Source organism: Manis javanica, chromosome 12 (assembly GCF_040802235.1).
Source record: "Manis javanica isolate MJ-LG chromosome 12, MJ_LKY, whole genome shotgun sequence".
NCBI classification, from domain to species: Eukaryota; Metazoa; Chordata; class Mammalia; order Pholidota; family Manidae; genus Manis; species Manis javanica.
This window is the reverse complement of record NC_133167.1, coordinates 55,377,336-55,402,324: the sequence shown is the minus strand read 5'-3', so window position 1 is coordinate 55,402,324 and position 24,989 is coordinate 55,377,336. Positions and strand designations below refer to the sequence as shown.

Genomic DNA, 24,989 nt, shown 5'->3' with positions numbered 1-24,989 from the left:
TACTAAAGACATAAAAACCAGGGCTTCTTTGCCCAGCAAGTCACTATACCTTTAGCTGGTGGGGCTTCCTTTTTCTTTGCCACAGGAACAGGAATCTTTTCTTCAGGGACAGGTTTCTTTGGCACCTCTGGGACTTAAAGTTTTTAAAACAAAGTGTTAGTTCAGACATATTACACTTCTTTGAATGGGCAATAGGAACATATACAAATCTTTGTGCAGTTAATTAACGTTATTACCAATTTTCTATGCACCAGCAAAATAATGCAGACAATTGAATGATAATGTTATAGAGGTCACAATGTGCTAAACATTGCAAATAATGTTAAGAGGCATTTAGGCAATTAAAAATAAGTTATATACAGAGAAGGATATGTACAGAATTCATTCCTTATGAACTGGTATGATTTTGATAAAAACAAACTAGTCAGTGATTACACGAACAATATAGAATGTGAATATAGTACAGAAAAATCTCTTTATACTTTGTATCAAGAAATGGAACCCATAATGATAATGGGTTTATCTAAGACTATCTTAGACTAAGATGTCTTTAGAATGCTTTGTGTCTATGTCAGTTACTACTTTTTTCCATTTCTAATTTTTTTTTGTGTCTGTTGCAATTGCAGTGTAGTTAAAACAAGGAAACACCCTTATTGTACAGTAGGTCCCTCAATCTGATATCCATGTGTCAATGGCTTTGGGGAGTTTTGTATATGAAGTTTTGTGAGTATACACATATATGTTCTTCTCTGAGGCATCATAGTTTTCAACAGGATCTCTGACCCAAAAACAGGTCCACAGTGGGTTTAGTTTATCTATCCTAGTGCTGATTTTTAATTGGCAGATGTATTTAAATAGTGTGCATTATTGGCAACAATTGTTTCCATTTTAAATAAGATATTGGCAGTTTTTGTGAACCACTGCACCTCTACACTTGGCATTTGTAATACTGTGATGGAATTATACAAAAATACATGTAGGGGTGTATATGTTACATATAATGGGATGTTTATGCATATATACATGTTACTATGTGTATTTATCCTATGGTTAAATGAGACACGCTTTCATGTCTTCAAGTCGTTTTGGTGTTTGTATTGTTTTTAGTAATATGAGCTTTTCAATATATTTTGTTTTCATATAATCATTATATTTTAATGAGTAGGTAATCAGAAATCATTTGATTTTTCAAAAAAGATCCAGAATTCTGGAAGAGCCAAGAGTTTGAGAAAGAGAGAAGCAGATTTTACTCAGGAAAAAAATGGCAACTTGGGGAATTCAGTCAAAAGGGAACACTATTTAAAATGTATGGTTTTTAAGCCTGGTTTCTCCTAAGCCAGGCAATGTTGAATTCTTGCTGAATCTCTATAACTGACCAGATGTGTGTGGTTTGTAGCTTGATTGCCTCTATGCAGTCATGCTGTTTATCACCAAAAATCAAAACAAGCAAATAAGCAAATCAAATCCAGAAACCAAAGTAAAAGATTAGCATCTTTGAATGCAAACATACCTATGTGAAAGGTCCCCTGACTAGCATAGCAAGATTTGTGGCAAATACTGACATTCAATTAATGTCTCAAGAAACACAGTGAAAGTAAATGTCAAAACTCAGTCTGTTTCCAACTATTCAAGACTCTCCATTATTGACTTTTTGGAAGAGAGGTCACTTCCTAGCAGCGCCGTGTACATCTTTATCTGGATTGCATTCATTTCTGCCAAACAACTTTGCATCTTGTCATAACCCATGAAAGTGTTTTTTATTAAGAAAAAATCACATATATGAAGGGATAACAGAGTTTTTCCTGGAAACATGCCTATAGAAAATGAGTTTCACAAATGTTTCTTTATCTAGAGGGAAGATATTATAAATTTAAGATAGTTTGACATAATCACTTCTTTTAAAAACACGTTGTGGTAGTGTCTTTGGAATGTTCAATATCATAAATATAAATAGTGCATGTTCAGAGAATAGCCCCTGAAGCTGACAAACAAATGGAAAATACCAGGGACAATGTAAAACACACAAAACAGAGCGACAGCGTAGCATGTACAGGAAGACCACATAGAGCAAAGGACTGGCATTTGGGGTGAAGGGTGGCCCACGATCAGGTCCGGTGTACCTTTTGGAGGAGCAGCAGGCTCTGGCTTGGGTGGCGGGACAGGCTTTTTCTCCTCTGGCACAGGTTTCTTGGGAACTTCGGGAACTTTAAAGATACCATTGTTGAAAGAATGTTGAGAATTCTAGTCTCCTTCTGAGACATTTAAGATTACATTGAAGTATAAAGCCTCAGTAAGGGTATAAAAATTTAGGAAGTAATTTCACATGCTCTCCTCATGATGGCAGTGTACGCTCAATAAACCAGTACCCTGGAGACACCACGTACATTACATGAAGCCGACGAACACCCAGCTAGCACGCTGGAGTCTAAAAGCATTCTTCAGAGTTGAGTAGCACACTACCACAGATTAATGAAGTTAACGCACGCAGAATTAAATATATTACAAATGGTTTGCATATTTCATTAATACAGAGCTTCCATAGGAAAAGATAAAGAAGACAGACACTTAAGAATATTTTTTCAAAAATATTAGTCTACCTGTCGCGGGTGGGGGCTCCACCTTTTTAGGAACGGGAACAGCAACCACTTCTTCTGGGAGTGGTTTCTTAGGTGGCTCAGGGACTTTAAAAAAAATAAGTGCCGTTTTTGAGAAATCGTGCATTGTGACAAGGCATATGTTGTTGCAGGACTTAGAATAGACGTTTCCCTATTATATCAACTGAGTGCAAGAATATTATGTGTTAGAAAGAAGGGTAGACAGAAACAGAAAAATGGTTAATTAGAACATATTTGAGTGTTATTCACTTTTAACTGCAGGAGCCTCTACTTTCCTAGGAACAGGTAGGTGCGTCCTTTCCCCAAAGGTGCCAGTGTTTGCTCCTCAGACACCAGTTTTAGAAACTACATTTATAAAGCAGCTGCATTAGAACAAGTATATTAGATTATATGAAATTATTTTGTGTATCCTAAATGTTTAACAATTTGACTTAGGGGAACAGGCAGAGCCCTAATTCATAGCAGCTGCCAACTTTGAATCCTGCTGGTGTAAATACTCCCACCCTGGCCACCAACTGGGACGTCATTGTCATGGAGATGAAGAGATGCACAATAGCACACCATTATCTAGTATTTCCACCATACAGGCACAATCACATAAACAACCTCAGAAACACAGATAATAGTGGAATTCAGTAAAAAAAATGAGGTAATGAGTTTCGAGTATTTATTACCGTAGTTTTAGATGTAATTTATTTAATTGTAAGTTTATATAATTTAACTTTTTAATCATGGAAGTATTAAAACGCTGGGTGGCACAATTCATGCCAATTTAACCATCTGCTCTGATGAGCTGGTATGAGCTGGCTTTAGAACATGATATTTCTACTTCTGAATAGTCGGCCACTAGATTGTAAGTTCCCTGAAGGGAGAACAGAGCCTCGGTCTCTTTTCATTCCTCTCTCCTGTGCCTTCCTCATGGTCTTCCCATCCCCCCATAAAGTCCCCTGTACACAGTAGCTATAGGTCTGCTGACAGTGTGACCAAATCTATTATGTAATATTAATATAGTCACATGCTTACTATGGAACTTGCAAAAGATTTTAAAACTAGAATGAATTACTAATACCTTTAGGTGGAGGCTCAATCTTTTTGGCAACAGCAACGTGAATTTTCTCTTCAGTTACAGTTTTCTTTTGTACCTCAGGGACTTTAAAAAAATGTACGTTTTAATTACTGGTATGTCATGTTATGGATGGGAATTGTAATTTACAAGGAATATTGAAACACAAATTAAAACAGAGACAAATGTGCAATGAAAAGATGACAAAGATTACATGGAGACAGAGGTGCCTACTTAATCACAAATTAGATAAGAAGAGGGATAAAAATCCATCTAAAACCTTTCCATTTGAGCCCCCACATTCACATCTGCCTTATACCTGAGACTGACACCTCCTCCTCAGTGTGAGAAGCAAAGAACATCTTTTCTTCTGAAATAACCATCTTCTTTGTATGCACAGCTGGTACTTTAAAGAGAGCATTTCACATTAGTATTTCTTTTTCTAAGACAAGACAGCAGATCAAATACACAGTTTGTACACTATATTTAAGTCTTCAGACACAGAATAAGTCGGTTAATATGTAGCTTGAGAACAAATTCGATATTGACAAGAAAACAAATCATGTTTTGATTTGTAGGGACAAATAACACATGCAAGCTTTAACAAACATTATTAAAAGGTAATCAAATAGACACAACTTCTTCACACATCATGTAGTCTTTACCAAATCCATTGGGGTCTATTCATATAAATGAGAGGAAAAGAAATAATACATGCAATGGAATGCATTGCATAGTAAAGTTAGAAGACTACTGATAAAATAAAACCTTCCTTAAAATAAAAAATAATATGTAATTTTAATGCGAAACTGGAAACAAAGGGAATGTTATTATTTATTTAAATCATACATAAGTGCAACTCAACATAAAATATACTATATAAGAGTGTCTTTACTTTGGTAGCTTCAGATTTGTGAATTGTTTAGTAATATATGTACACATATACATACACATAAATAGAAATGTTTAAAACTTGTAGTTGAAAGACAAAGATGTATACCTTTCACTTCAATAACTTCTTCCTGCACTGGAGTCCGAGAAGGTTTTTGTGGAACAATCTTCTTTGAAACTTCAGGTACTTAAAAAATATGTACAAATATATTTGTATCGTGAAGAATATTGCTTTGTACAAAATTTAAAAATACCTTAGTTTAGATGACTATATAAATAGCTAACATGGGGATATACATCAGTAAACAGTTACTTGTTTACATGGTACTAGAAATGTGTTGAAGGGTACTACCTTTGGTGACTTGAACTTTTTCTTCCTCCACTCTTCGAGAAGTCTTTTCAATTTTTTCAATTACTGGCTTCTTTACAACTGCAAGCATTTTAAAGAAATTGCAGTACTTTTAGAAAATTTCTGTTAAAGTACTTTGCTCCCTATCTCTCTCTGTAGATTATGTATATATATGTATATATGCATATATATGTTTAATTTTTTTAGAGAGAGACAAGTGTGATGCTCTGAACTCTAAGTACAAGTTTCTGTACTTTAAGTATTTTGGTTACATTTTATTTTATATTTGCCCTAACAATCTTTTTACTGTCTTGTTAATTTTTGCATTAAATGATTAGTTAATAGAAAAAAATCCATTGATACAATAAAGCTTAGAAGAAGTTGTGCCTATTGGATTGAACTGGTGATTTATACATCTTTGCCAAACAAGCCATGGTAATGATGTTGATGCTCTGGCCTATTTAAATAATTCCAATTACATACCTTTAGGAGGTGGTACTGCTTTCTTTTCAGGTACTTTTGCTGGAATTTTTCTCTCATGTGATTCTTCAAAGAAAACAGAGGATAAGAAGGCATATGCTTAAATAGTTAAGTTCTAATAGGTTGTATTGACTGCAAAGTAAATAATAATATAAAGTTGTATAAAGTATTGCGTTTGGGATCATTATCGCTAACATGATTCCTTGTGCTGGATTTTGAAGCAGGATCAAGCAGAGATGCAGCAAGGCGTTGGACATAAAGCTTCAAAAAGGCGGAGAAAAACAGCACTTGGAATTTAGTCTTAGTAACAGGACAATGCTTCAATTCACAATGTCAAAGCATGAAAGGGACTCTGAAGGCAACAGCTCTTTTAAAGATTAAGTTGCTAAAGATGTCTAACCTTAAAAATTCTAAGTGATCGTTTCATCTATTTCATATCCACTGAAAATCAGGTTCACAGCAGTGAAAAATATAATGAACTGAGCAAAAAAACGAGGAAAAGAGAAAAAATAGCCCCCCAATTCATACATACCTTCATAAACCTCCTTTTGGACTTGAATCACTTCTCTTTCTTGGTAAGTCTCCTCCCACTCTTCCTCCCCTTCGTCATAACCTTCCTCCCTTTCATAGTATTCTTGCCCTTCTTCAAAATCTTCTTCCCATTCCTCGTGAACTTCCCTTTTGGCTTCTGCCTTGGTCTCTTCATAGTCTTCATCCGGTTCTTCATAATAAGGCTCTTCAAATGCCTCTGCGTACGGCTCCACTTCCAGCTCATCATAGGGTTCTTCCACAGACTCTACGAAAACTTTCTTCTCTTCGTAGACGGCTTGCTTTTTCTCATACACAGCTTCTTTCTCTTTCTGAACCTCTTTCTTTCTGGTTATGGTCATTATTTTCACTTCTTCAGCCTTGGAAGACACATCAATGATTTCAGGAGCTGAAATAAATAAATGAGTTAAAATGAATTATACCCATAAATCACAAAATGAACATCTATGTAGTCCAACAGTATCTGTGTATCAGGTCTCATTGTTATGTGGATAATTTCTGTTTTGTTGTGTTGGATCCTCTTACATTTTTGTGGAATTTTTCTGTTTTGATTTATATCATCCTCTTGATTTGAGGATTTTTCCAGTGTGAACAAAATAGCATTCCGTAAATATTATCAAATAGATGCATCTTCCATTATCCCATGGGAGCTCCAGTTTGCAAAACCCCTGGTTTTCCATGGAACATTTTAATGTTTGATCACTTAATGGAATTGATATTTGGTGTTTCTGCAGTTAACCTCTTTATTTTTCCAGTTGTTCTTTCCAAAACATTTCTAATTTTAAAGCTACATTTTTGATAGTTGAATGTGATTTTATAGTCAGTTTAATAAATATTTGTGACCAAATCATTTAGTTGCTTTTATATAACAACTTTTAAAACATCTTTAAGGCAAACATTATTTATATGATTCTTAACATTTCTGTCAGCTACAACTGAAAAACAGTAAGGATGACCCCCCTGCCTTTCGAGCCCTCACCAGCACTTTCCCTGTGCCCAGTGCACTGAGGCCACATAAATATCCACCTGGGTTTCCCTTCCTGGGAGTGGAGCAGTATAAAGTGCTAATTTAATATAGCAGAGGAGACTCTCAACTTTACAATAAGCTAGAAGCCTAATATTTAAAAATAAGAACATATAGCAAAGGTACAGATCTCAGGAATAAATAGAATAAAATATTTAACAATTTCTTTACATTTACCTTTTGCTGGAATTAAGACAGTAGGAGGTGGGGGCTTCTTGGCAACCTCTGGGACTTTAAAAACATGAAAAGCATGTTTATTTTTAGGTTATGCATTGTTTAATGTTTACTGATCCTGTACATCCTTGTTAGTCATTTGTTGGCTGCTACTAATATACCAAATGCTTTTATAATTTCCAAGTTTAGTTCACTAGAAATGCTATTTCATGCTATATTAATGAAAAATATAGAAGGGCTGAAGGTTGATTCTAGTTTTAGGCCGATTTAAAATATTTTAAATTAACACAAGACATGAAGAGAATATTCACTATGTCTAATGCTAAAAAATAATGCAAATTTAACTTTTTCAATGATTAACTGTAAAGTTCTGGAACTATCCATGCTTTTTGAGCTTCCTTTTATTCCACAGAGTTTCATAAATGACCATTAAAAAAAAAGTCTCAGTGAATGGGGCCTTATGCTCCTGGATTCTCCTTTTAGGAGGTTTCTGTACTCTAGTCAAATGGGTAAAACTATGTGTTTAGACTTAGTTATCCCATCTTCTCCCAAGCATTCTTCTAGGATATAGTAAAAATTAAAAGTAATTGAACTGATACTCCTTCGAAAGGTCTTTTTTTTTCTTTGTTCTGCAGCTATTGACCTTTAGCTCAGGTGAACCAGGAAGGATTTTGAGCTGGGTTGGAGCAGCCACCTGCAGTTAGCATCGGCTGCTGGACTAGAGGGCTGTGCCTTCTGTAAATCACTGCCTAGAGACAACAAGAACTCTCTGGCATTACCACAGCGTGTCATGGGCAGACATGCACAGGAGGACAGGGGAGAAAAAGGGAGAAAAGAGAAAGAAAATGTGAGGACTGTGTCAAAGAAGAGGGTGAGAGTGACTGAAGGAAGAAGTTTTTGTGAATTCAGACTTTACCTTTCACCACCCTCCACTATTTGGGATTTAAAAATTTTAACCAGGAGAAAAGCAGTAAGACCAAATTTTGATCAATTATAGTACCTTCAGGTAGTGCCTCTTCTTTATGCTTTACAACAATTTTTTTGGTATCTTTCTTTACAGCTTTTTTGGTCACTAAAAAAATAAGATAGCAGATGTAAATAAACTTTTCAGGACAGTAGGAGGTTTATTGAAATATTTTATTTTTTCATATGTTTTGATGGTAACAAGAGACTACTCATTATTTCAAGATACCTATTTCAGAAAGACCTTGGACTAGAATGCAGAAGATGTTTTTGGAGGGAGGTCGAATATGCAGGGTGATTAAAAGTCTTCATTTGTTTTATGCCTGCTTAAAGTTTAGTGGATGAATAAAATGAAAATCCTACCTATGATATTGTGGAAGCTTTCTTTTGTTCTTGCTGACATTATAGCTTGATTATGGCCCTTAATCATAACTTGAATCATAACTTCATGAATAAATTATACTGTTTTTATTTTTTAAATATGATTTAATTTCTCAAGTTTCCTAGTGGGTACTCAAACTTAGCTATGCTGACACTAACATTCAAAGAATAAGTCATTCATAAAGATACTTATTCCTGACAACAACTATAAATGGAAATCTAATTTATGATTTTAGGTTCTTGTTCCTTTCTGCTTTGAAAAGTAGATGAAATATACTTAACTGTGTTCAAACAAATTATAAAAATGCTTTTCTTTGTTACTGGGATTGTACTGGTCACACAACTGTAAGTTGTTTATTTGCTTGTTTGTTTTTTACTGAATTTACCCTGAATCTAGCTGAAAACTAGCTTAAGCTTTTGACACCAACTGCAGTGGGTATTAAGAGACTTTCATATTTGATTTGTCTGATAATTTTCGGAATATTATGCACATTTTACTAGTTAATACTCAAAGCAAATCATCTACATTTTGAAAGGCAATTCAACACATTGACCACCAGAGGGCCAACATATTGCATTAAACAACATATTCCAGGTCTGCAACAATAGTTAAATTCTATACTTTGACAGTTAAGGTAGATAATGTATAATACCTTCAATGCGTTTTTCTGGTGGTTTCTTTTCTTCAGGTGATGGTAGCAACAGAGGGATAGGAGGAACAACCATAGGAGGAATTTCTGAAGAAAATAAATGCCATCAGAAACATGGTTTGGTTTCCTATTTTGCGTGAAGTGTAATGAAATGCCTTTCTTTGAGTACTTCAAAGGTGTTAGAGCACCAATTCATCAATTAGAGCAAATAAACATGGCATGTCTTTATAAGGGTTACTTCTCTTTTGCTTTGATTTTTAATCACACAGCGAAGAACCTGACGTGCAATGATCTGTTCTTACTCTGCTGCGGTTTGGCATTGGTAATTTCCTAGTGGAAGAATATTGTGCTCCAAGCCCAGGTTCGTGGCTTTGAGTCTTACCTTCTGGTGGTACTGCTCTGATAGGCATGGTTGGGATTGGAACTCTGGAGTCAGGAATATCTGAAAAGAGGCATTTACAAATAAGTGTGGAGCGACTGAAAACACAGATATTTATTAGACAACTAAGACATGCTTGCCAGAAATTTTCAACAGCAGAATCTACCATATAAATACAAAGATATTAGGATTCTTTTGTATGCAACCATATAGGCAAGGTATTTCCAGTGAAAATTTGCTTTGTTCCATGGCCATACCATTTGGCATGATCCTAAATATTAGCTGAAGGAGCCCTTATTACTTCTAGTTTCCCAGATTCACAAAGCCTAATGTTTGTATTATTTCGTGAGAATAATTTCACTGAGTAATATTTAAGTGAAAAAAAGAAATGATATTTTTAGACAGTTTAATTTGGGTTTTATCATTTACAAAATTATGCCAAATGTATTACTGTAAGCAAGAATTGATTGATTTTTTTTTTCTTTTTAACTTACCAGGAGGCTTCATCTCAAGTTTGATCTCTGGAAAAGAAAAAATAAAATGATGTTTTTGTATTTAGAATTGTCTGGGTGGGCTACTTTGTTTCAGTGATGGCAATGTGGTTTTAAGGTGGTGTTTTCTGACCTTTAGTTGTTAAGTACAGCTCTGCTGTGCTTCTGGCTTCACCTCTCGGCTCCAGTCGTGCAATTACTGAATAGACACCTAAGAAAAAGAAGCATCGAGCTTTCATTCTCAGATATGTTTGTAAATAACACTTCTTTATTTAAATATAGTATGGATTTTTTTATACTTCTCTTTTCTAAAAAAAATATTCTATCTAGAAGTACAGAGTATAAGCATAAACTAGGATAGAAATATATAAAACAGACAAGGTTGAAATGATTTACTCCTAGGGAGACTGTCAAATAAATTACCTTCATCATCTGGGGTCACGTTGTGGATGGTCATATAATGGCAGCGACCATCATTTCGGAAGTTGTACTTCTGGCTCTCCGTCAGTTCTGTTGGTCCCTTGTACCATGTCACGATGGCATCATCAAAGGACACTTCACATTCGAAGGTGGCAGACTGATGCTCACTAACCACAATGTTCTGTATACGCCTTGTAAACTGAATTGGTTCAGCTGTTTTAATACAAAGAGGGTTCAAGTTTAGATTACAGAGGAATTTCTTATGTTGTGCATTCCCCGCAGATAGTTAAAGTCTCCACCTTTCTATTCTATTGGAAAATAGCAGAAAATGGCTGACAATACAAAGCAAAAATAAAATACTCTTCTTTGCATTGGTGCAAAAAATTATCCTAACACTGAAGTGTATTCTTGAAAGACCAATTTTGGCATGTGTAAGAAATCCCTGAGAGGCCTTAAAATATTTACATGAAGGAAATAGTCAAGAGTACTTATAACCCAAAAGTCAAAGGAAACTTCAAAAATGTTAGTGAAATTGGGGGCTTAAAGTAAAGGGAACATAAACTTAATGTTATTCTATAATTTATTCCCATTTGAAATTCTTTCTTCTGTCAAATTGCTTTTTTATTCAGGATGAAGAATTATTTATTATGTAATATGTATAACTTTCCCTGTGAAATAATTTCAAGCTCAATATGAAGTCTGCACTTCTAAATTTCAAAGGATTAATTTTTAAGAGTTCCAAAATCTGCATTGCAAGCACGTGGGGGCATGTACCAGGGAGTCAACCCCTGGGGATGGCAGGGGTGGTTAGCAGGATAGTGGGCTGGGGTGGAGCGCCTTTGTGTAAAATTTGATCTGGAAGTCTGGAATTCCATGTATAACAGCCTCATGAGCATTTTAGATGTCATAAGTACTCTGGTAAGCTTTTTTTTTTGAAGGCGCATATAAAAATATACAACTATTTAAGAAATGATAAGCGACTCCAACTAGATCCTTTTTAACTTTAAGGCTACTTAAAATTTTTGAACTTTAAAATACAACCAGGCATTGAGATCCATCATAAAGCAAGTTAGAGAAGTTGAAGAGTTTACATAATTAGGAAGTCATATAGTTGTACTTCAACTATAAATGGGCACCAACAACTGAAAGTAGATGCTATCATTATAACAAAATGTTGCTCAATATAGTCTACAGATGTCTTCAGACAGTACAACCAAAATATTAGGAAATTGATATTGTTGCACCTAAGTCCTGAGAATTCACTTTATTTCAAAGATTGAGAAGGTTGGTCTATGATCCTCATATGAAAGCATTATTTTCAAAAAACAGCTGCTAATCTCACATCATGTGTTGTTAATTTTATCTACAAAGTTTCGTACAGATAGGATCAAATTAATTACTATAAACAAACTATCAACCCCTAACCAAGATGTTCTATATATATAGTCATGAAATCTGGTCTTTTCTGAGATTTCTTTCCAGCAATCAGAATTATAGAACTTTAGTAGAATTGTAAAGAGCTTTTGAATTCGATGCATAACAACAGAATCACGGAATTTAACAGAAATAACTGTTAGAAACTCATGTCTTAGTTTAAATTGAAATCTGCATCTGGTGAAATAGAACTATGCAAAAGAACTGGCACTTAAGTGAATATTTCCCTTTTGATTCTGTATGAATTTTGAGACGTGAGTGAATGCTGTGAGTTTGTGTGTTGGGCAATGAGAACACGAAAGCTCTTTGGGATATGTGTGATGGCAGGGTGGCAGGGGCCCTGCACCTTTACTGTTGACCTGTGTTGTAATGACTGCAGCCATAGTCCCTCACCCACCTTCAATTCTGAGCTCTGCTGAAGTTTCAAGGTGTTCATATTTGCAGGTGTACTGCCCCTGGTCTTCTGCTCGAACATCTGCAATGGTCAATTTATGGACTTTGTGTTCCACTTCTGTTTTGTGTCTACCTTGGGGTTTAAGGATTCTGCCATTTCGGAACCATTCAGATTTTACATTTGGGACAGAAAATTGACAGGTCATAGTGCAAGTCTGGCCTTCTTTCAAAGTAACATCCTGAAGATGTCGCTCCCAAGCAGGTTCTGTTGATATGATACAATACACATTTTGTTTAACATCAACATGCAGATGTGCCCAACAGTAAAGTAATCTCATAAGCCTTTAAAATTTTATAAAAATCTTTTTACTTACCAATTACAGTTAGCTTAGCACTAGCAATGTGTGGACCACACACCAGTCTATAATTGCCCTGATCTTTAAGCTGACAGTTTTTGACTCTGAGTGTATGTCGATCACCGTCGATGCTTATTTCAAATTTATCACTGGGTTCCAGTTTCTCAGTCCCTTTGTACCATGAAAGCTTGATTTCTGGATAATTAATCTTAATGTCGATTTCAAACACAGCATCATTATCTTTCAAGACTGTCTGATTTTCAATATCTTTGATCAGCGTGACAGGCTAGGAGAATAAGTAATTAAAACACATGAGTCACTCCTTCCCTTATAATTTCCAATAGTAATTTCTTCACTTCATTGTCCGCAAAATTCATTTTACCTCTGTCTGTGACAGCCTTTGCTGTATAAATGATACAAGTTCCTCAAATTCCTTTTCTTCTTTCTCTGACTTTTCTATTTCTTCAATTTCCTGAGAAGAGAAAAATGTATACTTATGAAATAAAATTTGAACTAGAGGATGCATGATTATATTTGGCTTCCATTCTTGATATTGCTTAGGTAATATTAAATAATCTCATATGACAGTGGGGCTCTGGAAATCCAAAGGGCACATGTTAGATACTTCAAATATGAGTTTTTAAGATGATGCCAAATACAAATGATCATACCAATCTATGTGTCTCTTCTTCTTGACTTTGCTTCAGCAGCTCAAATGCTTGAAGAAGTCCCCGGAAATCAGTGATTCCATACATGCGGGCATATTTCTCATACTCTTTAGGATCAACATTTTTGAGAAGTTCCATGATATCAATTTCCTCTTCTTCCCCAGATCCTTTCTTTAAGACTGGAGTCCTAAATGAAATAAACATAAATTACCTTACTTCTACTTATTTCTAATTGCCTCTCATCAAAGATTATAAATGTCATTTAACATTTTTTTTGCCTCACAAATGAATACTTCTGTGTCCTTTACTGAGGAAATATTAGTTTTACCCTATTAACTGTGAAACAATAAAAAAATGGATTTGGAGATGGAGTGAATTATTGGACCATTGTTAAAAAGTACAGAAATTTGATTAAAGAGTTTAAGAAATAGAAAAGAATAACATTTTTGTGAATTTCAAAATAGAACAGCCTAATGGAAGAATTAAAAGGAAAAATAATAACAGTGATGGGAAGCATTAAGAAAGGATATATATCATATGTTATGGAAAACGTGTGGAAATTAAATGTTGATTAGTTTGATAATCAATCCAATAGTTATGCTGAAACATAAATTGTGTTGAAATTATTGATAATTATGGAAAATGTTTAAAATAGTTGCTCTAGAAAATGATTCAAAGCATGAGAAATAGAAACAAAGATTTCATACCTAGACACACATGTTTCTCCATGGGCCATTTCCTTTGTTTAAAATTTTAATAAAAATTCACCTCATTCTCAAAACTTTCTCATGATTATTCAGAAATTGATCTTAATGAACCAGTAAATTTCTACCGAAATATTGTGCTTTTGTTTATCTATCTCTGTTAAGAAGTCTGTGTACTTAGGTTCTTTAAGAATCTCCATCTTAGAGGGGTTGGTCCATACCTCTCAAGAGATCTCTTTTGTGAATGGGAAATTACTATCTGTGGTTTTTTTATTGAACTTACTTTTTCAGCATTGCTCTAAGATCTCCTTCAATTTTCTCTTGTTTCTTTCTTTCATCCACTTGTAGGTTAACATTACTTTCAATTTCACCGTGTTTGTTAAATGCCACACATCGGTATAGCCCGGAATCTGTTTTTGTGGTGTCTCTAATCTCCAGCTTTGCTTCGTCGCCTTTCTGGTAGATAAAAATGCGACCTCCTTGGTTCAGTTGTCTCCATTTCCCTTTTGTCCACTTGACATTTGGGAGCGGATCACCTCCAACTTTTGCAAAGAATGTTGCAGTGGTTTCTAAGGAATAATGAAAACAAATGCATAAAAACCATGCTTTTCCAAAATCAGCTCTTTCAAAGTTAAATCAGTAGCAAAAGGTGCAGAGAGACAAAGATGTGCTTTTCATGAAGTACTTACTTTCTCCAACTCTGATGCTCTGAGGTTCTGATACGAAGAAGAGTTTCCCGTCCACTGCTGCTTTCTTAGCTGCGGGGACTGCAGCTGGTTTGTCTAAAAGACAGGTTTACATGTTTTGTTATCTCAATTACCTTAAAACTGTACTAAAGAATTTCCTTTGTAAAATAAGTTGGTGCTAAAAATATCATGCATTCTAGGACTCACTAAATATGAGAGTGCATTGCAGAAGATAAAGCTGTTTCATAGACATTTATAACTAGTTGTAGCTATTGCAGGCAAGCTGAACTGCCATCACATTATAGTACCAAATCTTGTTCCTTGACTTGGCTTTATTGTATAGGTTTCTTCCAGGGACATGACATCAGACACCTATGTCACATGACTATTGCATCATGTTTGGAACTTCACTTAATTATACCCTCTTGGATATGGTGAAAAGAGGTTCAAGGAATATAATGGTGAACAAATAAATGGTAATTGCAATTTGTATTAAAGTTATTCCCATTAAATTATCTAATACGTCAATTATAATAAGGAGGCTATATAAATTGCAAATAAGCAATGACGTACTTCTAAAAAATCGAATTCCATTCTTCTTAAATTATGTTAAGCAAATAAGAGTGAGCAGTTGTTGGCTTAATCTGAATGATACTACTGAGGTATCTGTACCTTTAATGGCCACTTTTGCTTTAGAAGTGTCACTGCCAGCCACATTTGAAGCTTTACACACATAATCTCCTGAATCTGCTTTAGTCACATCCTTGAGTTCCAGCACAGCGGTCCCATTAGCAAAGCTGTAGCTGCACCTGTCTGAAGGCTTTATCTCCCTGCCAGCCTTCAGCCACTGGATCCTGATCGGCTCTGAACCCTGGACGTGGCAGCCGAGCTGCACAAAGTCTCCTTCAATCACTGTTACTGGACTCAGGTGCTGATCAAACACAGGTGGCTTTCTTGGTTCTGGAATTATAAAGGTACTTTTAAACATAGAATAAAAAGGAACATAAAGGCAAAAAAGTATTAAGTTCCAGAAAAGAAACAAGTGGTGCTTCTAACAGGTAACACTGGTTGCTGTAGTAGAACTGAATCACATGCCTGGTTGATTCCTCTCTGAAGGAAACAGTCACACTTGTTGGATTTCAAAATAAAGACAAAGGTTTAAAAATAAGCAATGAACAGATGCCATGCTGCCCATAAGTCACCCATACATCTGTGTCCTGACTAAGCCCTGTGAGCTTTGCCCTGGCAGTTCCTATAAGCTTCTGTGTCCCACAGCACACTGTTGATGCTCTCAAACCTATGTGCAGCTGCATTTTTGCTGAACCCTATAGATTAGGGTTTATTGTGGAATCATGCTCTTTGAGAGTGGCAACTCTTGCCACTGGGAAATAAAGCCAATATTTGAGAAATCCATTCTTAATATGTGCCTTTCTCTGATGTTCATCTTTAGCTATTAAATGTGGCTATGGTAGCGACTAAAATCCAGTCTTTGCCTAAAGGAATTAGGAATGGAAGCTCAAGGTTCAACTGAAAACTAATTGAGATGACACAAGTAACATGATAGGAAGGCCATGTACAACTCAGTGTTATGAAGTTTTATTCAATGGGTCTGAGAACTCTACATAAAAAGAATAAGGCAATATTCATGATTGTAAAGATTAAAACTTCTAATGCCTACTCAAAAAAAATCTGTAAATACATAGCCTCAGAAAGCTATGGAAAGTATTTATTCACTCAATGGCAAAACTATCAGGGATGTAAATCATGAATATCAGCCCCTGCTGAGCACATATTTTTCATTTTACTAAACACATTTTAAAACTAAATTCACTTTAATACTATTGAATAAGTGATGACATTTGAATTTTACATTAAAGCAACTCAATGATATTAGTTTAATAGCGATATTACTCTATTAATGATAATGTCCTATTATCTGTGCACCTTCCAATGGCCACCTCTATCATTAGGGTTGCTAATCAACTCCAGGATGCTCTAGGAGGTTAGTTTGTAAAATGATTTTCATGAATCTGCATCATAATCATCTGGATGATTATGGACAGAGAAACAGGTCTCCTTATATAACACAGTCTATTTCTTTGCCCAAGCTATGGCTGGGTTTTTAAAATACATCTCCCATAATGAAATGCATTTTTCCACTCATCTTTTTTTTCTTTTTGAGCAAATTTTTCTCTTTTGTCTGGTATTAATATTCATGCACATTTTAAAAGCTTTGGGCAATACATGTCAAACAATAATCCTTTAGAAATATACTTAGTAAAAAGAACATCTCAGAATGTGATGTAACTTATAATAAGCAAAGTAATGCAATAGTCAATGATGAAAATTTAAGAATTTTTCAAAGTAAATGGGCTTCATAGAAATTTATATGTCACATATGCATGAATTTCAAAGTAAAGTTAGATGTCTAACTGCCTGAGAGCATTTTGGGTTATTATCTACAAGCTAAGATTTTAGTCCATTTATTGTATGACACCTACTTCGATGGGCTATGTAATTAAATTACAAATAATACATATTTAAACCAAACATCTATGGAATGATGGCAAGCCAATCAAATAATGTACATTTGTAACTGTCATAACTTGCTTGGGCAACAGAGTTGAAGAACAAAGGCACATGTGAGAAGAAATGCACATAGCTACCTACTAGGCAGTGAAGAAAAGCACAACAATCGGGGGGCGGTGAAGATTACTGACCTTTGATGACAATGGAAGATGTACACAGAGCAGAGCCTGCGTCGTTTGATACTCTGCACGTGTACAACCCAGCGTCGCCCATGCCTGCCTTCCTGACTTGCAGCAGGAGCGTGTTGTTCTTGAAGGTGATATCACAGTTGGAAGTTGGATGTATCTCTACATTATTCTTGTACCAAACAACAGTTATAGGCTGGGAACCAGCCACACGACCCTCAAGTTTGAAAGAATTCCCTTCTGTTTCTTCTACTGTCTCTGAAAGTTTTTTAGTGAAACTTGGTGGGATTAGCCGCTCTGTAAAGAAATTGAAGTGGAATCCAGAAGCAGGTTATTAGTATGAGGCTTTCCAAGAAAAAGAAGTAATATTTTTCATTAAAAGTCAATGTTGATCAACTAAATACAGCGTTATCAGTATATGTTCTTAAACATATGTTTTTCCTAAACGTATCTTTCCATATACTTATTCTACACTGTTCTCTCATTTGTGAGATGGATGATAAGAATAACTTAAGGCCACTTACAGAACCAGATAGTTGTAAAAAAAGAAAAAGAAGAGGAGGGTGTCTTAGGGTTATGTAGGATATATAGGATTTTAGGGAAATACAAATTTAAAAAGATTACTTGTTCTCTAGAGCAACTTGTTTCCTCTTAAACATCTTCATGTCATTTGATTAAAAATGTTCTAAATTTCATTTGTCTTAATAACATGCACCCTTCGGCTAGAGTGTAAAGTGATTACATGAAAAATAAACGATACCTTTTATATTAAGTTGAGCCATGCAGGAGTCCTTTCCCACTTCATTCACAGCGTAGCAGGTGTACTGGCCAGAGTCCCCCTTGTCTACTCTCAGGATTGTCAGGTGGGCACTGTTCTCCAGATAACTAATCTGGTAGTTTCCACCACTTCTGATCTCTCTGCTGTCCTTGGCCCAGCTGACCTTTATGGGTTGTGTCCCCGTAACGTGGCACTCAAAGTCTGCACTTTCTCCCACCACAGCATCCACGGGGACAACAGGGATGTCGAAGAAGGGGGGGTTCTTCCCCTCTGAGGAGAGCAGAAAGACAAGCTTTCAGGTTCTGTATCTGGACTCCCCCAGTTTACAGAAAGTGTGATGTTTTCTCCTTAATTTCATACTTGGTTATAAAAATTTTAATTATAGGAAAAGAAAGAGGGAAGTTTAAGAATCCACAAACCTGTGAGAAGGAGTCTGGCACTAGAAGAAGCAGAGCCTACAGGGTTTGTGGCTGTGCAAGAGTACTGGCCTGCAAGGCTTCGATCTGTTTTAAAAATATTGAGAGTGGCTACATTATCTAAAAATGATGTTTGTACATTTGCGCCATCCTTCAGTGGCTTGCCATCTTTATACCAAGACACTGAGATAGGCTCTGATCCATTTATGGCACATTCAAAAACAACTGGAAGTCCAACTGTTTCTTGAACATCTCTCAATTGTCGAGAAAATGATGGGGGAAGTTTTTGCTCTGTAGGAACAGAATTAAAGTAATTAATAATTCTGGACGTTTTAAACTTTCTGAATATTCTTCTCGCAATTATTGTTATATAGATAATGGTATTCCTATAAAACCATTAGGAGGTGTTAATATTCCTTGAGTCAATTTGGACCCAAAGAAAAACATAAACTTTGGATCAAAAGTTTCACTCTGAGGGCTCCCTAATGCACAGTAGGTATAAAAATATGTAAGCCAATAGAGAAACTTCCTGGCTTAAGGTATATCTCTGGGCAAGCAGCAGCTTGTAGTTTTTAAGACTGCCTTCTAGCAATAATAATGAGATACTCATGGGGTATTTAAACAATTTTTAAGTTACGGTTACTCATTTTTCTTAAAGATTTAATTATGGAGACAAGTAATTACATGATCCTTCCAACTTAAGGTTTAGTCCTCTTATCTTTCTCTGTAAAGCCTACAGAAAAAGATAGGCCACTAATTGTAGATGAAGTTACTTAAGCAGAAAAATTTGCATTTGGAAAGCTTTTCCTAAAAAGAAGGCCCTCATGGATTTTTAAAAATCTTGTTCAAAAGAAACACAAATTCATTCGCTTTAAAAATAGTACAGTCACCTTGAACAGTAAGGAAAGTTGATGAAGAAACTTCTCCCACACTGTTTTCAGCTCTGCAAATATATTCTCCACTGTCATTACTATCAACTTGATTGAAAACCAGTGTAGCAATATTGTTCCTAAAATGCATTTTGCAGGTGGTAGTAGGTCTTAATTTTGTATCTCCTTTATACCAAGATACCCCAATTTCAGGGGTCCCAGCAAGTTGGCATTGTAAAGAGACAGAATCTCCAACGGTTACCCTAACAGGCTCCAACTGCTTGACAAAATACGGTGGTTCTGCAGACAAGAGAGATAATCAGTCAGGTGGAGACATGCCAGAATGAATATTTGTATATAAAGATATGAAGGTCCACTCATAACGAACCTAGTATCAGTATTTGTGCTGTACAGGAATCTTTCCCAGAAGCGTTTTCAATGTAGCAGTTATACTGCCCTGCGTCCTCTACTGTGCTACTTAGGATTTCCAGGATTGCAGATTTTTCAGTTGTGGTTACATGACACCTCTGAGAAGGAGTTATATTTATGCCATTTCTCTTCCATGTAACTGAAATGGGAGGAGTCCCAGTGTATGTGCCCTCTAGGATCAGGGGTTTTCCTTTCTCTATGCTGTAATCATTGAGCCTCTTCACAAATTTGGCTGGAGCTATAGTAAGTAAGTTAAAATATGAAATCAAACACACAAACACAGATATAGACACATCTATTACTTCATGTGCGTTAATTGTAAAAATGGGGAATAACAAACAAACCTTTTACATAGAGATGTGTTGTACAAGAAGCTTTGCCTGCTTCATTACTAATCATGCAGGTATATTCTCCACTTTGTGATGTATCTACGTCAAACAGCTCTAGTTCAGCAACAGAGTCCTCCAAAGACACATTACATCTGCTTCCTGGTACTAGTTCACTGCTGCCCTTGAACCAGCTGACACTGAAAGGAGGTGTCCCTTTGACAATGCTTGTAAAAGTTACATTGGTTCCAGTTAAAACATCCATGGCATCAGGTTTCTGAACAAAAGATGGTGGTTCTGCACAAAAAGACACATACAAGAAAAGCTTTAATATTTTTGAATTTTGATGATTAGGCATTTAAAAATGCCAAATAAACTATGAAATGTGGTTCTATTTTACTGTATTTTAAACTGACCTCTCACAGTCAAAGAAGCACTGCATTCGTCAGAACCAGCCACATTAGTAGCTACACAAGTGTAGTGGCCAGCATCGGATTCTTCCAGCATGTTCACAGTTAAAGCACAAGTGTTGTCTGTCAGGGTGGCCTGGTATTTCCTCCCACTGCTGATCTCATTTCCTGCATGGAACCAGGTGACCGAGATTGGAGGAGATCCATAGACCTTGCACTCCATTACAACCGAGGAACCAGACAGACCATTTGTCTCTTTCAATTTTCTTGTGAATGAAGGAGGAACAATTCGGTCTGAATGTGATAAAAAACAAACAAGGGACATCAATTACAAAGTGATTTGAAATGAGAATAATCGTTCCTTTTGATGTACTGTCCCTAGATCCATTTGGCTCTTTTGCAAGGTTATCAAAGAATGCCCTATGGGTTCAAATGGTTGAAAGCCTTGGGAATCAATGGCCAAGATGTGCTAGGTCACGTATTAGAGATTTTGGTCTCTCTTTGCTGTGAATCATTATATGGTAGAATTATTCCAGCATAAATGATGGCTGAAGACCACTTTTACAGAGTGGTTTTATTCCTACTACTCTGTGGAAATTTCTCCATAAGAAAAGGATTTAACTTTTGAACTTGGTTTTCTTCTAACTCTATAGATATGTTACCTTGGATTTGCCTGATTCAGAGGATGTCAGACTCATGGCGTGCTGCAGAGGAGGGAGCTTCCCATATGCCCTGACGGAGATCAGAACCTAGGTCATAACAACACTGAAACAAAAGCTGCCCAACCAACCTGAAACTTGAACTGAGGCTGTACAGCTGTCTTTGCCAACAGAGTTTTGCACTTCAAAACTGTATACCCCACTGTCACCGAGTGCCACGTTGATAATCTTAAGTCCAGACACTTTGTTGAAGAAACTGATTTTGTATTTGCTGTCACTTGTCAGTTCTTTTCCATCCTTGAACCACTTTATGCTGAGCTCCGGTGTGCCAGTTACCGTGCACTCCAAGGTACAGGTATCTCCTGCAGTAACTTTCATGGATTCTGGCTTCTCCACAATCGCTGCAGGTTCTGAAACAAGACATAAATTGCAACCAAATTTTAAAATCAAATTGAATAACTAAAGACAACACAGACACTGGTAAGTGTGTGCCTTGTGTTCATGAAAACACCCGATTTGCACTAACCGAGAACAGACAGTGTGGCGAAGCACTCTTGCATTCCAGCATCGTTTCTGATCTGACAGGTGTACTTCCCAGCATTGGCGGTTTCTGCTCTTGAAAACTGTAGGGTTGCAATGTTTTCTGAATAAGAAACCCATATGTTGTCACTTTCTCTAACAATCTCGCCCTTATCTTTGAACCACACCACTGAAATTGGCTCAGCGCCTTCAACAGTGGTCTGCAGCTGGACTTCTTCCCCAGCGATGGTAGAAATGTCACTGAGCTTCTTCACGAATCTTGGTGGTGCTGATGAAAAAGAAGCAAATCAGGGTTTAAAAATGTTTGGGACTCATAGTATCTCTCTCAAGTCATGAGTGCTAGGAATCAAACTAGGGATAATGTGGTGTTTCCATTTCCTAAATAAGAAGTGGCATTTTTGGTGAGTGGAAGCAGGGACACATTTGAGTTTGTATTAAGCTGTAAAAGCCAAACATCTTATCCTCTTCAGCTTTCTAAATCCAAACAAAACCCATTGGAAAAATTGTCTAAAAGATATTTGGGAGGAACTGGAAATGGGATGCATATTAAACATAAAAGGATCTGGAAAGGAATAAAAGGAAAAGAGGAAGAGACAGCTAGTGATAAAGGATGGGGCAACAGCTAAGGGCCAACAGAGTATGGAAATTAGAAGGGAACAAGTAAGCAGAAGATAATGAAGTTCCTCTAACCTTTCAGGGTGACAGAACCAGCACAAGTGTCACTCCCTACATCATTTGTGGCTTTACACTGATATTCCCCAACATCTGCAGCATCGACATTCAGGATGTGAATGCTCGTGAGGAAGTTCTCAGACATTATCTTGTACTTCTTGCCACTCCTAAGTTCTCTCTTGTCTTTGTGCCAAGAAACTTGAAATGGGGGAGTACCCTGAAGCTCACATTCAAGATGAACATCAGCCCCTTTCAGGGTCTCAACAGGATGAGGCTTTTTGCGGAAGATGGGTGGTTCTAAAATTGGAAAGACATTGAGTTAGAAAAAAAGGAAAATTAGGATGTAATCTGTAACTACATAGTGAGAACTAAGAATCAGTTTTTCATTCCATCATTGAGAAAATATCACTTTCAATTTTCTATTGAATCCTTTAAAATTTTACAGACACTGGTGGAGAGTCAAACGGGGATTGAGAGGACAACTCGAGAGGAGGCTAATGTGAAAGACACAGTGGAGGAGTAAGACCTGACCTTTGACTTTGAGGGATGTGCTGCTGCTCGCACTGCCTGCTGCGTTGCGGGCCTCACACGTGTAGTCTCCACTGTCTTCAACACTGAGATTGTGCATTTCCAACACCGCCACTGAGTCATGGAATGACATTCTGAATTTACTGCTCTCTTGAATCTCAGTCTCGTCTTTGTACCACAAAACTTTGATCTCTGGAGACCCTCCTATTTTACATTCGTATCTTGTGTATTCAGCCTGTTTCACAATTCTTGAAGGTTCTAGCTTCTTAATGAACCTGGGTGGTTCTATAGAACCAAAAGGGACAACACAAGGTAAGGGATGGAAAAGGTGTATAATTCAAGATGAAGTGAAAAAAGGAATCTCTGTCAAACAGGTCTGTAGCTCTGGAAAATAATCTATTTGATGCAGTTCAAGGAAGAATAGTTGAGTGCAACCTAAATAGAAAACAAACCCTTCAAGTAAAATACATTTATTTTTGTAAGCACCCATCTCAAATATTATTGCAAAAGGAAAGAGGAAAAGACATTAATATCTACTGTGCAATCCTGCTCTCAGGCAAGGAATCACTTCTTTAGTGCAAGATCAGAGGCAAAGTGCCTATCTGGGTAGAAGCACTCTGAGGCTCACCAGGACTAAGGGAGTTTGATTATCCTCCTGTATGTGCACCAGCGGAGGACTGTCTATTTTCTATGGCTGCAAAGATATCAGTAATGTACCAGGAAGAGTCCAAATAGCAAAATTAGGTCAGCTATCTTAGTATTTTTAGAGTGCCACTTTCTCTCAAGGCCTTAGATAGATATTTCTTCAACCGTCATAATGTCCCTTTGAAGTAGGGCGAGCAACACTTTCTTCATTAACTGAGGCAAAAAATTGAAGCTTAGGGAGATAAAAAAGATTAGGTGTGTGTCATAGAGCAAATGTGCTGCTAAATGTAATTCTATTTTACTTTCAAGATATGGAAAAGCCATCACTGCAAAAACCCTTAAAAATGCTCCAGTGGAGCTCATGGGGTTGTCTTCAGTTTTCTGACAGGAGGAGCCGAGAATGTGCTGCAGAAAGAACTGGCTGCCTCCCGGAGCCCCAGGGACTGAGGGGCTCCCCAGCCCACCGGCTTCCGCGGTTATTTAAGTGGGGCTAGTAGAGGAAAAGCAGTTCGTATATTCTGACTCTTCTTGAAGGGCTGGAGAGTTTGGCGTTCTGCTCTCCCCTAGAGTGACAAAAGCCATTAATTTACAAACTACTATGGAAAATAAGTAATTTGAAAGAAGTTCTTTTTTTTGTCCTGAAATAATTTCTTTTGAATTTTAAAATACTATTTTATTTTTATTTTCAAACTATTTTGGATTTACAATTCTGTGAAAAGTTGTTCACTCTCTCTCTAGTCTCTGTTTTAAGGCTTTGAAATGGACTTTCATGTTTTACTAGTTTTATGTTTTTAAAAGTGAAATTAAAAAAAACTTGACCCCATTTGGAAGGTCCTGGGTCCATTTGATCACTTACAATTACAAACTGTGGTCCTAAACATAACCCTCAACCACACCCCTCCTCCTATGTTTGAAATATTGGAAATGTAAGAGACCTGCTACTTCACTCAAATACCTTGTACACCCAGATGGGCAGAGCAAGAGTCTTTTCCAGCGGCGTTGCTTGCGTAGCAGGTGTACTGGCCAGCATCACCTTTGCCTACTTTGAGAACTGTCAGAGTGGCAGTGTTTTCAATCAAAGTCATCTTGTAGTTGCCTCCAGGGCGAATCTCTCTGTTATCTTTGGCCCAGGTGATTTTGATTGGTGCAGTCCCAGTTATATGACACTTAAAAGAACCACTTTCTCCAAGAGCAAGATCTACTGATACAGGCTTTAGATCAAAGAAGGGAGGCACTTCATGCTCTGAAAATAATGAAGACCAACACGGTGACTTCAGTTTTCATGCTCCCAGACATGGAACAGAAACTAAGTGACACCAGTCCTCTGGTGGCC

At 36.6% G+C, this 24,989-nt stretch overlaps 1 protein-coding gene across 48 annotated transcripts in view; it reads right to left on the bottom strand.

The window, feature by feature from the left end:
• The window catches only part of TTN (titin), a 262,742-nt gene that overhangs the window by 150,866 nt on the left and 86,887 nt on the right, over positions 1-24,989 (bottom strand). For 45 of the 48 annotated variants that reach the window (XM_073218602.1, XM_073218615.1, XM_073218603.1 and 42 more), the window contains exons 84-118: positions 24,612-24,899; positions 23,015-23,296; positions 22,502-22,780; positions 21,798-22,079; positions 21,403-21,681; positions 20,619-20,906; positions 20,221-20,499; positions 19,836-20,114; positions 19,469-19,747; positions 18,582-18,869; positions 18,145-18,432; positions 17,391-17,681; positions 15,343-15,630; positions 14,674-14,766; positions 14,268-14,553; positions 13,284-13,467; positions 12,995-13,084; positions 12,631-12,898; positions 12,261-12,521; positions 10,433-10,642; positions 10,143-10,220; positions 10,013-10,039; positions 9,522-9,581; positions 9,143-9,226; positions 8,146-8,217; positions 7,149-7,202; positions 5,931-6,335; positions 5,402-5,464; positions 4,922-4,999; positions 4,679-4,756; positions 3,998-4,084; positions 3,685-3,765; positions 2,598-2,681; positions 2,121-2,204; positions 50-133 (exon numbers count right to left, since the gene is read on the bottom strand). In XM_073218602.1, the coding sequence (XP_073074703.1) occupies positions 50-133; positions 2,121-2,204; positions 2,598-2,681; positions 3,685-3,765; positions 3,998-4,084; positions 4,679-4,756; positions 4,922-4,999; positions 5,402-5,464; positions 5,931-6,335; positions 7,149-7,202; positions 8,146-8,217; positions 9,143-9,226; positions 9,522-9,581; positions 10,013-10,039; positions 10,143-10,220; positions 10,433-10,642; positions 12,261-12,521; positions 12,631-12,898; positions 12,995-13,084; positions 13,284-13,467; positions 14,268-14,553; positions 14,674-14,766; positions 15,343-15,630; positions 17,391-17,681; positions 18,145-18,432; positions 18,582-18,869; positions 19,469-19,747; positions 19,836-20,114; positions 20,221-20,499; positions 20,619-20,906; positions 21,403-21,681; positions 21,798-22,079; positions 22,502-22,780; positions 23,015-23,296; positions 24,612-24,899 (6,501 nt within the window). The remainder of the gene's footprint in view (positions 1-49; positions 134-2,120; positions 2,205-2,597; positions 2,682-3,684; positions 3,766-3,997; positions 4,085-4,678; positions 4,757-4,921; positions 5,000-5,401; positions 5,465-5,930; positions 6,336-7,148; positions 7,203-8,145; positions 8,218-9,142; positions 9,227-9,521; positions 9,582-10,012; positions 10,040-10,142; positions 10,221-10,432; positions 10,643-12,260; positions 12,522-12,630; positions 12,899-12,994; positions 13,085-13,283; positions 13,468-14,267; positions 14,554-14,673; positions 14,767-15,342; positions 15,631-17,390; positions 17,682-18,144; positions 18,433-18,581; positions 18,870-19,468; positions 19,748-19,835; positions 20,115-20,220; positions 20,500-20,618; positions 20,907-21,402; positions 21,682-21,797; positions 22,080-22,501; positions 22,781-23,014; positions 23,297-24,611; positions 24,900-24,989) is intronic. The other 3 variants (XM_073218604.1, XM_073218609.1, XM_073218611.1) reach the window with 3 other exon arrangements.